Here is a 13,325-nt window from a genome sequence, read left to right as displayed (position 1 = left end):
AGGACAGGATTTCGGCTGCAGTGGGGCTGCCCCTTCTTGGACTTTTTTGCCTTCTTCACCTTACTCTTTTTACCAGTGCCACTGGCAGAAGCCTTCTGGGCTTCAGGTTTCTTCTCTTTAGTGTCTGGCTTCTCAGTTTTTTCACCCGCCATCTTGCAAGATGGGAAAGAGAACTAAGATTCCGCTTTTTTTGGTAAGCATCTCTTTATGTCTTGTACTTAGTAACTACTTTGAAGATAATGGTGCAGTGTACTGACTATTGTTGTCTCTTATTTTGTTATCAAATTTTTCATAAAATAATAAAGAAAAACCTTCAAAAACACTTAACTAAAAAATTACTAACAATAACCAGTGTTTATTAACCTACGGATTCCAAGCGCCACCACTTAAATGCATGAGCTCATGTATCTTCCCAATGATTCTACACAGGAGCTGGTGCTACTGTGACTAATTTACTCTAAAAGAGTAAAAGAAAGACCTGGCCATGTTAAATCACCAGTCAAAGTGAGAGGCTTTCAGTGAAAGAGCTCAGGTCAGACCTCAGTGATCACTGGTCAGAGCCAGAGCCAGAGCTCCTCCTGGAAAGGGCCAGGTAAGTGACTGGTTTTGACTTTATAGCCTGTGTCACAACCAGCCAACTCTGCCACTGGTACAAAAGCACCTATGGACAATATATAAATGGGAGTAGGCTATATTCCAACAAAACTTTACTTATGGACAATGAAATTTGAATTTCACATGGTTTTCTTTTCTTTTCTTCACTATGCAGCTTAGACTCGTAGTGATCCTCCTGTTTTCAGCCTCCCCAGCACTGGGATTACAGGTATGCCACCAGGCCAGTCTCAGTGGCTGGCTGAGCATGCCCCAAGGTGGGGCCGGCATGGCATGTGGTAGGGGGGATCGAACCCCTGTCCCTGTGCTTGCCTAAGCAGGTGCTTAGTTTGCTGAGCTATGTCCCTGCATATGGTTTTCACAAACCAAAAAATTTCTTTTCAGCCCGCCACCCCAACACTGAAAACAGTAAGGTCCTTTCTTAACTCCTGGGCCATAAAAAACAAAACAAAACAAAACAAAACAAAACAAAAACAGATGGCAGGGACTAGAAGTGTGGCTCAGTGGTAGAAGCATAGCACTTTTTTTGAGGCCTTGCGTTCAATCCTAGCACCCCAAAACAAACAACTTCCCCAACCCCATCCCATTCCCTCTCCCCAAAATCCCCCAAAAGGGTAGCAGGTCAGACTCTTCCACACTCTGCATTTTGCTGTTCCAGGCTGAAACCACCCATCCCTGCCATGGGCTAGCTCCCATCGCCGGCCGGGGTCCTTAGCAGCCCACAGATATTTCAGGACAAAGCCTGTCAGGACAAATCTGGATGAGGCACACAAGTCAGCAATACAGCTGTGAGGAGAAAACCAGCTTAAATTGCTCCAACTCTGCCTGACCCGAGGGGAAAACTTGAAACCACTTTGCTTCTTTTCAGCCTTTCTTGCCTTGTCTACTAAAATAAGTATCGATTTCAGTCCATATGAAACCAGAGGAAGCTCTGGGTAGGCAAGGATGGCCGAACCCCCCACGGAATGCAGTTTTCGGTAACCATCAGCCCACTACACCCTTCTTACCTGCAGGGTTTGGCTGAAGCGCTTTAGAGGCGTTGCCTTCACAGGCGGGATGAGGTTTGCTAGTGATGTGACTCTGGAAAGAGGTTTGACCCGTTTATTACTAGGTTCCTGTGGGATTAAAAAAAAGAAAGAAAGAAAGAAAAATATCAAGGTCAATTCTGAAAACAACCTAGCACTACACACGATCAGCACCACGAGCCGCCAGCTACGCATCTATCTGTGGACGGTGAATGGTGCCTGGTTGTACCCCACTCCTTAGAGATGGCAGGGGCAGGGACAGAGAAGGACGAATGACATGGGAAGTCACCAAAGACAGCTTCTGAGAGGACAACAGACCTTGTGGGATCTGCTTCTTGTCCCTCAGCCCTAGGATCTTTTCCTCTGCAGCTTTTCCTCTGAAATCATTCCTCCCATTCCTACAGAGAACCACCTTCAAAGTGCCATCCAATACGACCTTGTCAGGCAGTGGTCTTTCGTTGGTTCTGGCTTCATCTTCTTAACCCTTCCTCTCACCTTGCCTGAAGGTATTCTTTTATGCAGTGGTTTTTTGAAAGCATAAAGATGTTTTTAAAATTTACTAAATTAAAAACCTATGGGGGCTGGTGAGATGGCTCAGTGGTCTAAAGCACCTACTTAAAACAAGCTTAGCAAAGCATAGGGCCCGTGGTTCAATCCCCCAGTGCCACATGCCAGCCAGGGCCGCCCCCTGGTGGGCTGAGCTGGCCACACACACACACACACACACACACACACACACATAAATAAAATAATTTTTTTTTAAAAAATAAATAAAAAATAAAAACCTATGTTTTAAAAAAGTTTTATTGCTGATACCTTATGAAAGAATCTCTATTGACAGTGTATTTGAAATGCAAATGTTAATACTCATAAATAAAAGCTGATTGGAAAAGAAAATATATCACAGGCATTATTTTCTATAGTATTAGAGTCATGAATTTTGAAAATCATCTCCACAGGAAGTATTTCCAAAACAAGAAGTTTCTCTAACACTGGCTGACAGGAGGGAGCCTACCTACTCCAATGACTTTGAATTCCAATGACAGGAATTACATAAACCAAAACAACGAACTGTGGGGAAGAGAGACAACAGACAAAACATTTTACAAAGACAGAAAGAGCAGTTACCCTTGGCTTCCTCAGCGCCATGTGACCTGTAGTAGCAGACGTTGGACAGCACATGAAGACATCAAATTTTAACGGAAAACGCCAAAGTAGCCAAAGGTGGCAAACCTCAATCATTGCTAGATGGAGCCCTGGGTGTTCACCTTTCCTTTTCAGCCATTGCTCTCAAAGTTTTAAGGCATAAGCCTGGACTCTCAATCCTTCAGGGCATCCCTGCAGAGGATTCTGAACATAGCAGGTACCTGGAAAATTTTTGCACATCTGGAATTCTGCCGAGAAGCTCTCGTGTCATCTCCTGCCCCGCCAGCCTCTGAAATCAGAAGCCCTTTTTTTGGAAACAGAACGTCTCCAAGGTTGGCATTTACATAGAAAAATGTAAAACTTGAAACAAAGCAAGTTCAGGACAACAACACGGTATGGCCACGAGTAACTTCATGATTTCTCAAAGTAGTCCAAAACTTTTCGAAGATGGAAAATGAATCTGGGCTGCCAGGGACCTTCCGACTGCTTAGCATGCTAAGCTGCACAGATAGCAGGAAAAGCTCATGTACTAGGAAAGCTCAGTTCCAAAATGAAGCAGATTAATCTCCCAACTTGAAAGATGTAAGTGCCGAAAGGAGAGATCCGCCTGCCCTTCAGGATGCCCCCGTCCAGTGCCTCGCTCCTGAGCGCCTGTGCCCAGAGGAGGATTAAAAAAAAAAAAAAAAAAAATGTTTTTGACGTCAGGGCTGCACCACCGGCATACAGAATCCACGCATGCGCACACATAGCCTGTTAAGCATCCACTGAATTTCTCCAAATGGCTCCTGCTTTGGTCTGGAAATGCCAGGCTTGTGCTCTCTCTCTCTACTGGTGGCATAAGCTGCATTGCAGCAAGTGGGCAGACAGGGATTCCTGGGGGGCGGAGGCAGCGGGGGACAAGATGAGGTCTCCGATAACTCTTCCTAGTATCTCAAGTCCACAGACTCTGGATCTTGTTCTTATGGTGAAATCTGCTTTGTCCAAAATTTTGTATCAGAGTACAGAAGGTGAAGGGCAAACACCAGCTGGGTCCTCCTGCTTCAAAAAGGAGCAGGGAGCGCCACACCCTTGGGAGCTGCAGCCTGATCCAGCTCTGTTCCACTTGCTGGGGCATCTCTTCTAAGGTTTTGCTGACTTTACTGCATATTTCCTGTGGCCCAGTTGGGTGGGCATTATCTCCACAGCAACAAGATATTTGTCCTATGCCAACATCGGCCTCCCTGTGCGATGGGCACAGGGCTGCTACCTGAGGTCATAATTAAAGCTGCATGCCTAGGGCACTGCCCATTTGCAAATAAACACCAGGCTGCTCTCTGGCAAGCTGACCTTCCCAGGAACAAAAGACTGAGCCAGAAACAACTACCATAAGATTCAGGGCTACGATCCAGCAACGCAAGCAGGTGCAAGCTGAAAACATAACATTCACAGGCTGTGGATCTGTGGTGGGAGGCTTTCTGCCTGACCCACACAAGTGAAGTCTGAATTACGATATTCTCCTTGAGGGTTTCTGTGAGAATAGGAGATTTAAAAAAAATTCTTGGCCTAATTTGATTTTTTTTTCCATGTACTCAGCATATCTCCAGCTACATTTAGCTGCTGTCTAAAGAGACCCCTCAGGGAAAATGTTTCCGGATTCCAGCTAAGCAGCTCTAAGGAGGACAAGCATGCAATTCCACGGGTGCTTTCAGGCTGCACAGAAAGACAAGAGGACGGGCCCTGCAGAGAGGCTGCCTGTTCAACAACGCAAGCTGCTGACCAAGCTAGGCATCTAGATGCTAAACCCAGGGAGGAGATGTACTGCTTCAAGGGCACACAGCACCTCTACCTACCATGGGATTTTTTTTTTTTTTTTAAATGTATTTGGTACAGGGTCTCACTACACAGCTCAGACTCACAGTGACTCTCTTGTTTCAGCCTCCCCAGCAATGGGATTATAGGTGTGTGCCACCATGCCCAGTCTCTCTACCATGTCATTTTAAGACAAGGCAGAAGGGCCTATCACTATGGAGGGAGGGAGGGAGGAAGGGGGAAAGGGAGGGAGGGAGGGAGGGAGGGAGGGAGGGAAAGAAAGAAAGAGAAAGAGAGAGAGAGAAAGAGAGAAAGAGCGAGTGAGCGGGCAAGCCAGCCAGCCAGTTAGGTATGCTGGCACATGCCTACAAAACCAGCACTCAGGAGGCTAAGGCCAGAGGACTGCCACAGTTTGAGGCCATCCCAGGCTATATAATGAGTTTAAGGCCAGTCTGAACTACATAGCAAGACCCTGCCTCTTATCTCAAAAAGAAAGGTTAGAAAAAAAAGAGTGGGGAAAGGAAGGAAAAAGAGAAGGCAATTATAGTTCTTTATAGGCAGAATTTCATGAATAATAATAGCTTACCTTTTCCAGGTTTTTAATTTTTTTTCTTCTTGCACTAGCTAGGACCACTTGTACATTGTTGATAAGCAAGATAGTGGGTAGTTTTGTTTTAAAGTTACTATTCTTCATACTTCATTCTTGTGAATTGTATTTGCTGAGAGCACAGGAGACACTTTTGTTTCCTTCTTTTTTTTTTCTTTTCTTTTTTTTGCGGTACCAGGGATTGAACTTGAGACCTTGTGTTTGCCAGGAAGGCGCCTATGCCACTGAGCTCTCTCTCTCTCCCCCTAACACTTTTTATCTAGCAGTAGTTAGTAGTTTTTTTGTTGTTTTGAGCAGAGTTTTACTATGTAGTTTAGCCTGGTCTTTGAACTTGCTATGAACAAAGCTGGACTCAACTTTGAGGGGATCCTCCTGCCGAAGCCTCCTGAGAGGTGCCATTACAGGCGGGCACCACCATGCCCAGCTTGCTGTGAATTTCTATCATGAATTGGTATTGGCTTTATTTTTTCCCTAGGACAGGAATAGAACCCAGGGCTTTAATACTGAACTACATCCTCAGCCCTTTTAAAAAAATGTATTTTTAATGCTGAGACAAGGTTTAAGTCACCTTAGGTCCAACCTGAGCCCAAACTCATGATCTTCCTGCCTCAGCCTCCCAGAGTGTTGGAATTATAGGTGTCACTAAGCATGCTTGCCCTGGCACTGGCTTTGCCAAGTTTTTTTCTTTTTCTATTCAGAAGACCGGGGAGAAAAATGTCTGAAGAAAATAAAGAGAGAGGGGGAGGAAGCAGGCAGATAATGAAGATAGGAACAGAGGTCATGTTCTTTTATAAAGGAATTAAGTCACAACTTACAATATCTCTTCAGTTGAATTACAAACAAGAATACAGCTTGCCATGTGATCTTTACTTCTAACATGATTTTTAAAGTAAGGGATGGAAGGGCTGGACAGATAGCTCAGTGGATTAAAGCACCTGCTTAGGCAGACGCAGGGGCCGGGATTCGATCCCCAGTGTGCGGCACCAGCCCCATCCCTGGGGGACACTGAGACAGTGATTGAGTCTGGGCACGGTGGTGCACACCTGTAATCCCAGTGCTTGGGAAGCTGAAAAACTGGAAGGATCACTAGGAGTCCGCTCTGTGTAGTCACACCCTGTAGACCCTGTACGAAAACATACATATTTTTTTAAAAAGTAATGGATGGATATTGCTTCTTGAGGAAATACAGTTCTTTTTCTTCCTTCCCACTGCCTTTCAGCTACCTCCCTGGCCCTAACAATTCTTATCTTTTCCTCATTCTTTCTCCCAACAGGCAAAAATCAAAGCGGATCACGTGTGTAATGTAAGAAAATGCCTATCACATTGAAATAAACCAGTGTAATTTTTTTATCCCTTTAAAAAAAAGTTTCATTGAAATAGATGTGGCACTGGGGTTGGGAGCCCCTCACTCACATTCTTGGCGCTGCAGGCCTGCATGTGAGTTGGGGGCAGTTGGAAGGCGATCTGCTGGGCCATGAGCACAGCCGGGGAGGGGCTGGGTGGGATGCCATCGGGATAAGGACTTCAATTACTGTCCTGCGGGGCAGCACAGTCTCAGCTCTACATCAGGCCTGCGGCAAGCGAGAGGTGAGAATCGAGTGTCCCAGCAGATACAGTATTTTCTCCCTTCAGTGGAGAGAGTGAGAAAAAAATAGTCTTGCAGATGTTTGGAAATACCATGGAAACCCTTGCAGAGCTCCGTCTGTGTGCACTGGAAACTGTACTCAGAGGGGTCACCTCTAATCTAACCAGGAGCACCTCACTGACCTTTTTTTTTTTTTTTTTGAGGAACCGAGGATTGAACTTAGGTCCTGGCGCTTGCCAGGCAAGTGTTTATTCCACTGAGCCATCTCCCCTGCCCCTCGCTGACTCTAATCATCTTCACGTTAAAAGGAATACAAGGATCTCACTGTGACTGTAAAACTCTAGCATAAATAAAAGGACCCGCTCACAGGAACTCGTCTCAGAGCCTTTACTAGGCTGCTCTTCCCAACTTCTCTACATGCTAACTACTCCGACGCTCTCCTTTGAGCAACGGGGAAACCACAGCATCCTGTGAGCCACTTTAGTCACTCAGCTAAAAAAGAAGACTGATTTCAGTCAAGGGAGGCTGCCTCCAGAGCCCATGTCCTGGTGCACCATAGCTTAGCTTTTTCTGTAAGAAGTTCTAGACTCTGAGGGCTGTCCAGCCCCTGTCGTGGGGACTTCCGTCTCTGCCGGCAGCCACAAGCGGTATGTAAATTAATGAATAGGGCCATGGGCTATTAAACCTCTATTTATAGACATTGAAATTCAAATTGCACAAATGGTAGTTGTCATGTCAGAAATCTTTTTCAAGTATTAAGCTGCACTGTTCTTGGCTTGAGGCACAGCTGCGGCTGTCCTGGTCAGTGAGCCCAGCCTCACCATGACGCACCCTAGCACACACAGAGGCGCAGGCACGGCCATCCCCAAGCTCCAGCAGGACACACGGAGTCCTCCCCCGATGAGCAGGCCAAGACTTTATATGAGTACACCGGTCCTACTACAGTTTGTTCTCTTTGTTTAAAAAATTTTTTTAAATCTTTTACTTATTTGGTATAGGGTCTCATTACACAGCTCAGACTCGTAGTGATCCTCCTGTCTCAGCTTCCCCAGCACGGGGATTACAGGAGTACAGCACCATGCCCAGCTTCAGTGGCCAGCTAGGCACCCTGGGCAGGCACAGCATGGCATGTGGGATGGGATGGAACCTGGGTCCTTGCGCTTGCCAGGCAGGTGCTTAGATGGCTGAGCTATCTCTCCAGCCTACAGTTTATTCTCTGGTTTCTGAACTCATCAGTCTGAACATAACACCAACCTTCCTTGATTCATAATGGGTACATATAAAGGATGTAAAAATGATGCAAAGTCTGGAATTTACTTCAAAATAAAATGAGTTGATCAGGAGAAAACAAAATTGAGCACAGGTTGATCACTGTCAAAACTGGATGCTGGGCACAAGGGACTCAGTAAGCAATCTTGCCTATAGTAAAAGTTGAAATTTTCCATTCGTAAAGAGTATTTGTTTTAAGGGGCTACGGAGACAGCTTGGTGGTCTAAGCGCCTGTCTAGAAAGTGCAAGGACCTGGGTTTGATCCCCAGAACCTGCAGGTTCTCATTCTCCACCACCCAGTACTTCCTCTCTTGCTTCCTCCCAAGCCAGAAGCTTTATTTCCCATAAGTCCCATTACTCCTCTTTGGGGGGACCTGGCAACTTGACCCATGGCTTGTCCTTCAAAGAATTCCTATTTTCTCCCTTCCAAGTTCATGGGTTTTGGACAAAATGGTTAACACCAAACCTTGTTATTCTATCTATCTATCTATCTATCTATCTATCTATCTATCTACCTACCCACTCACCCACCCATCCATTCTCTATCCATCTACCCATCCATCCATCCATCCATCCATCCTCCATCCATCCATCCATCCATCCTCCATCCATCCATCCTCTATCTCTCAATCTATCCATCAACCCATTCATCCATTCATCCTCCATCCATCCATCCATCCATTCATCCATCCATCCATCTATCCATCCATCCATGTTGTCTGGCTCTCGCACATACCAAATGTGTGATCTTAGGCAAGCCACAATTTTTTAAACTTAAAAATGAATACCTTTTAATACAGAAGTGGGAATTCTGTGAGCAACAGCTCACATGTACTGGGCAGAAGGATTTTTTTTTTTCTCTGAATGCCTTCAGGGCAGGTTCGGCTGGCTTGAGTTGTGGGGATCGAACCACAGCAACCTGAGCCTGACTGCTTTGTTGAAGCAGCCACTTAAAGAACTGAGCTAAGGGGCAGGCCCCCTCGCATTTACTGAGAACTTACAATCTGTTTCAGGTGCTGGGATACAGGCCGTGCATAGATTCGCTTAAGGCATCACGAGAATAGCCTATGACAAAGCCAGTGCCACTGTTCACATTTTGCAGGTGAGTATGCTAGAGTTCAAGGAGCAGAAGCACTTAGAGCAGGAAACACATCCCAGGAAGCGGAGGTGAAATATGGAGCGCACACTGGACTACACACGTGTGCTGCACTACACATTCTGACCCTCTGTGGACAGTAAGCTCTCAATTAACAACGCATAGAGTGGGACACACAAACTGACTTTCTTTTTCCACCGAAGTTTATTCCTCTTCTACATCTTTACTTGTAAGAACAGGTGAGCTTATCTAATCACTCAGCATATGCATATTCTTTTTCAAAAGAGATTTTGAAATAATTTCAGATTCACAGAAGAGCTGCAAAAATAGCAGTGTCCCCATACATCTCTTACCTGACTTCCCCAGTGTTAAGAACTTATATAACCGTGGTACTTTCATCAAAACTAACATTGGCACAACACTTTTTTTTTTTTTGGCGGAACTGGGGATTGAACTCAGGCTCTTGCGCTTGCCAGGGAAGCACTTATTCTACTGAGCCATCTCCCCGACCCTAGCACAACACTTTGAACTAGCAGGAAAATGGTGGAGTGATGAGCAACAACTAGGCCCCTCCTAGATACAGAATCCAGTCACCAGCAAATAACAACTCAGAGAAGCAGGTTTCTGGGAACCAGGAAGGATCTGACAGGAAAAATTAAAGCCTCCTGACAACCTGAAGAGATGGAATACGACGCGGACAAGAGCAGTATACGCTTTCTCCTTGGCTCCTAGGTCATGGCTCCTGGGAAGACCAAAGCCACAAAGCGAGAACTGGGGACCCCAGGGAGAAGGTAGGGGTGCAGCAGACTAGTGGCTGCTGTGAGCTGCAGGTCAGCGAGAGTCTGCTCCTCAGGAGCCCCGCAACAGGGAACAGCTGGTGAGGGACTCCTGTCCAAGCACCTGCCATATCCTGGAGACACTAGTCACTCAGATGCCATTCTGGGGAAGGGCTGATTGAACCCCGGACCCAGAGCAGCCAAGGGACAGCTTCACTTCAGGGCTCCCAGTGTTATGTTCCCATAGCAACTGGTTAAGAAACAGCCCTAAGAGGCCAGGGAGCAGCTTCAGGCTGGACGGAGATGCCCTGGGGGTTCAAGCGAAAGGACACAGGCCCTGCCCTCACAGCCAGAGGCCAGGCTCAGCCTGAGTGCTCCGGATTAGGAAATTGAGGTTTCTAATCCCCTCACTTTAGGCCTACTGCCAGCTGGTACCTACACCAAAGAGAGATGGGGTCTGACTGCCTTCTTTATCTAAAAGCATCAGCAGGGCCACATCTTGACTTAGATAGTGCCCTAAAATTGTAGAAAATATGCAAACACATAGAAATTAATACCTTTTTGAATAATCAGTGGGCCACAGATAAACTTAAGGAAGAAATTAGACAGTTCCCCACAATCAGACAATAATGCCAGTGCAACACACCTACAGGACACAGTGAAAGCAGTCCAAAGAGGGAGATTCATAGCAGTGGCTTCCCACATCAGATAAGCAAAGAAGCTCACGTACATAACTTAATGCGGCACTTCAACAAGAAAAGTGAAAACTCAGCATCCACCACCTAGAAAAACAGCACAATCCAAACCCAAAGCTAGTACGAGCAAAGAAATTATACAGATCGAAGTAGAAATTAGGGGCTGGGGAGGTGGCTCAGTAGAATAAGCGCTTCCCTGGCAAGTGCAAGGGCCTGAGTTCAAAACCCAGTTCTGCCAAAAAAAAAAAAAAGCAGAAATTAGTGAAATTAAGAATAAAAAAAATATAGTCAGTGAATCAAAGAGTTGTTAAAAGATGAGCAAGGCAATGATCCTGAGAATCTTCAGAAGATTTTTGAAGTTAATTGGAAAGAAACAGTAGTTTCACGTTTGGAGTGCCTGTCATTCTGGTAGTCTGAATATGGGCAGCTTGTCATGACATGCCATTTACTGCTATGATGTCTCTTGGGTAGGTGGTTGTTCAAGAAGAAGGGGGTGGTGAATGAAAGCAAGAGACAGGAAAAGGAATATTGTGGGACTGTCCTGCTTCAAGGTTGTATATGATGAGATTTTTGGACTTATGTGCAAACATGAGAAGTATATAATTCTTTATCCTATTTTTAAAATATAATGTAATTTAAAAAAAACAAAAAACAAAGAGTTGTTCCTTGAGAGAATAAACAACATAGACAAACCTTTAATCACTCTTAGCAAGATAAAGACCCAAATTCCTGCAATTAGAAAAGAAAAAAGCACAATCAAGGAGATTCTGCCAAAATCCAGAAGGTTATTAATTAGTAACTTATACTCTAAGAAGGTGGAAAATTTACCAAAAAATGGATAGATTCCTTGATTCATATGAATTACCAAAGCTGAACCAAGAAGATATATGAACTCTAAACAACTCCATATTAATTAATGAAAATGAGGAAATAATAATTAAAAAACCTATCAAGTAAGAAAAGCCCAGGTCCCCATGGATTCACCGCCAAATTCTATAACTTTAGAGAAGATTTAATGCCAATACTTGTCAAACTCTTTAATGAAATTGAAAGGAAAGTCTGTATTCATTCCTTAATGAAATTGGAAGTCTGAAATCATTCCTAGAAGCAAGCATTATAATCTGATTCCAAAACTAGAAAAGGACCAGCCAAAAAAATGAGAGTAAGAGGTCCATCTTTTTCATGAACACAGATGTAAAAATCCTTCCTAAGATACTGGTAAACAGAATGCCGCAAATCATCAAAAAGATCTTACATCACAACCAAGGAGGATTCATTCCAGGGATGGAGCAACGGTTCAATGTATACAAATCAATAAATATAATAATAAACAAGAATATAAAAAATAGCACGTGATCATCTCAACAGAGGTAGAAAAAACATTTGACAAAATTCAGCATCCATTCATTATAAAAACTCTGAAGAAAATACATATAGAAAGCCTGAGAAAAGTTGTCTACAACAAACCCGTGGCCAATACCATATTAAACAGAAAGAGGCTATGATGGCTCAGGTTCAGATGTCCACCCAAAGCCTCATGCTGTCATAGGTGGGACTTTTCAAAGGCAGCTAAATCTAGAGTGACTGATTCATGGTGTAATGCTAGGATTAAGGGTGGGTGATTATTACTAAGTTAGTCTACTCACTGGTTTGGTACCGCCTTAATCCCAGCAGCACGAATACAATACAAAGGACAAAACAACGCTTGCCTTGTCCCTTATTTGCTTCACTACCTTCTGCCCACTGTGCACTGGTTATCGGGAATATTACCCTGCTGTGGAGCCAGCCGATTGTAGATTGAAACCTCTACAAACTGTGAATTCAATAAACCTTTCCTCCCTTAACTTGCAGGTGTTGAGGATTTTGTCTCAGCAATGAGAAAAGTAACTAAGACAGCAGCTGAAAGTTGTCCCTCTAAAATCAAGACCAAGACAAGGCTGTTCCCTGGCACCACTGTCCACTGTGCTGTTCCACAGAGTTCTCAAAACATTAAAGAGATTAGACATGAGAAAGAAAGAAAAAGGAAGGGGCCAGGGAGATGGCTCAGTGGAATAAGTGCTTTCCTAGCAAGTGCAAGGGTCTGAGTTCAATCCCTGGTTCAAAAAAAAAAAAGAAAGAAAAAAGAAAAAGGAAGAAGTTAAACTATTATTTGCAGATTACATGATCCTATACATAGAAGATCCCAAAAATCCTACCATAAGGCTCCTAGAATTTTTTTTTTTAATTTTAAAGAGAAAACCCAATAAAATAATACAAAATTTCAAAAACATAAGACACTAACAATGGTTAATACATTGCATAGTTATCTTCATAGTAGTTGCTCAGGTTACTAGATAATGCAAAATTAATCGAACAATAAAAGCACAAGCTGTTCCTTTCAATGAACTAAGAGAAATCAGTAGTACAATTATTTTAGCTATTGTGTGTGTGTGTGTATGTGTATATATCCACCCCCTTTTTTTCCTTTCCTTCCATCCCAGTTCTTTCCTTTTGAGTAGTTTCTTTCCCCTTCACGGTATGTACTGTACCTTTTGGATCTTATTTACTTTTTCAGTTTCTTACCCAGGCAGATACTACGTTTACACACGCAAGACTGATTTATTTCACTGCAAATTCAGTAGTGCATGGGGCCAGGGAGATGGCTCAGTAGAATCAGCACTTCCTGGCAAGCGCAAGGGCCCGAGTTCAATCCCTGGTTCCACAAAAATAAATAAATAAATAAATAA

At 44.1% G+C, this 13,325-nt stretch overlaps 1 protein-coding gene across 3 annotated transcripts in view; it reads right to left on the bottom strand.

Moving 5' to 3' along the window:
* The window catches only part of Arhgef3 (Rho guanine nucleotide exchange factor 3), a 300,793-nt gene that overhangs the window by 50,701 nt on the left and 236,767 nt on the right, over positions 1-13,325 (bottom strand). For all 3 annotated transcript variants that reach the window (XM_012514832.2, XM_004631622.2, XM_004631623.2), the window contains one exon: positions 1,620-1,727. In XM_012514832.2, the coding sequence (XP_012370286.1) occupies positions 1,620-1,727 (108 nt within the window). The remainder of the gene's footprint in view (positions 1-1,619; positions 1,728-13,325) is intronic.

Source organism: Octodon degus, unplaced genomic scaffold (genome assembly GCF_000260255.1).
Source record: "Octodon degus isolate 3935 unplaced genomic scaffold, OctDeg1.0 scaffold00043, whole genome shotgun sequence".
Classification (NCBI taxonomy): Eukaryota; Metazoa; Chordata; class Mammalia; order Rodentia; family Octodontidae; genus Octodon; species Octodon degus.
This window is presented reverse-complemented; position numbering and strand designations above follow the sequence as displayed.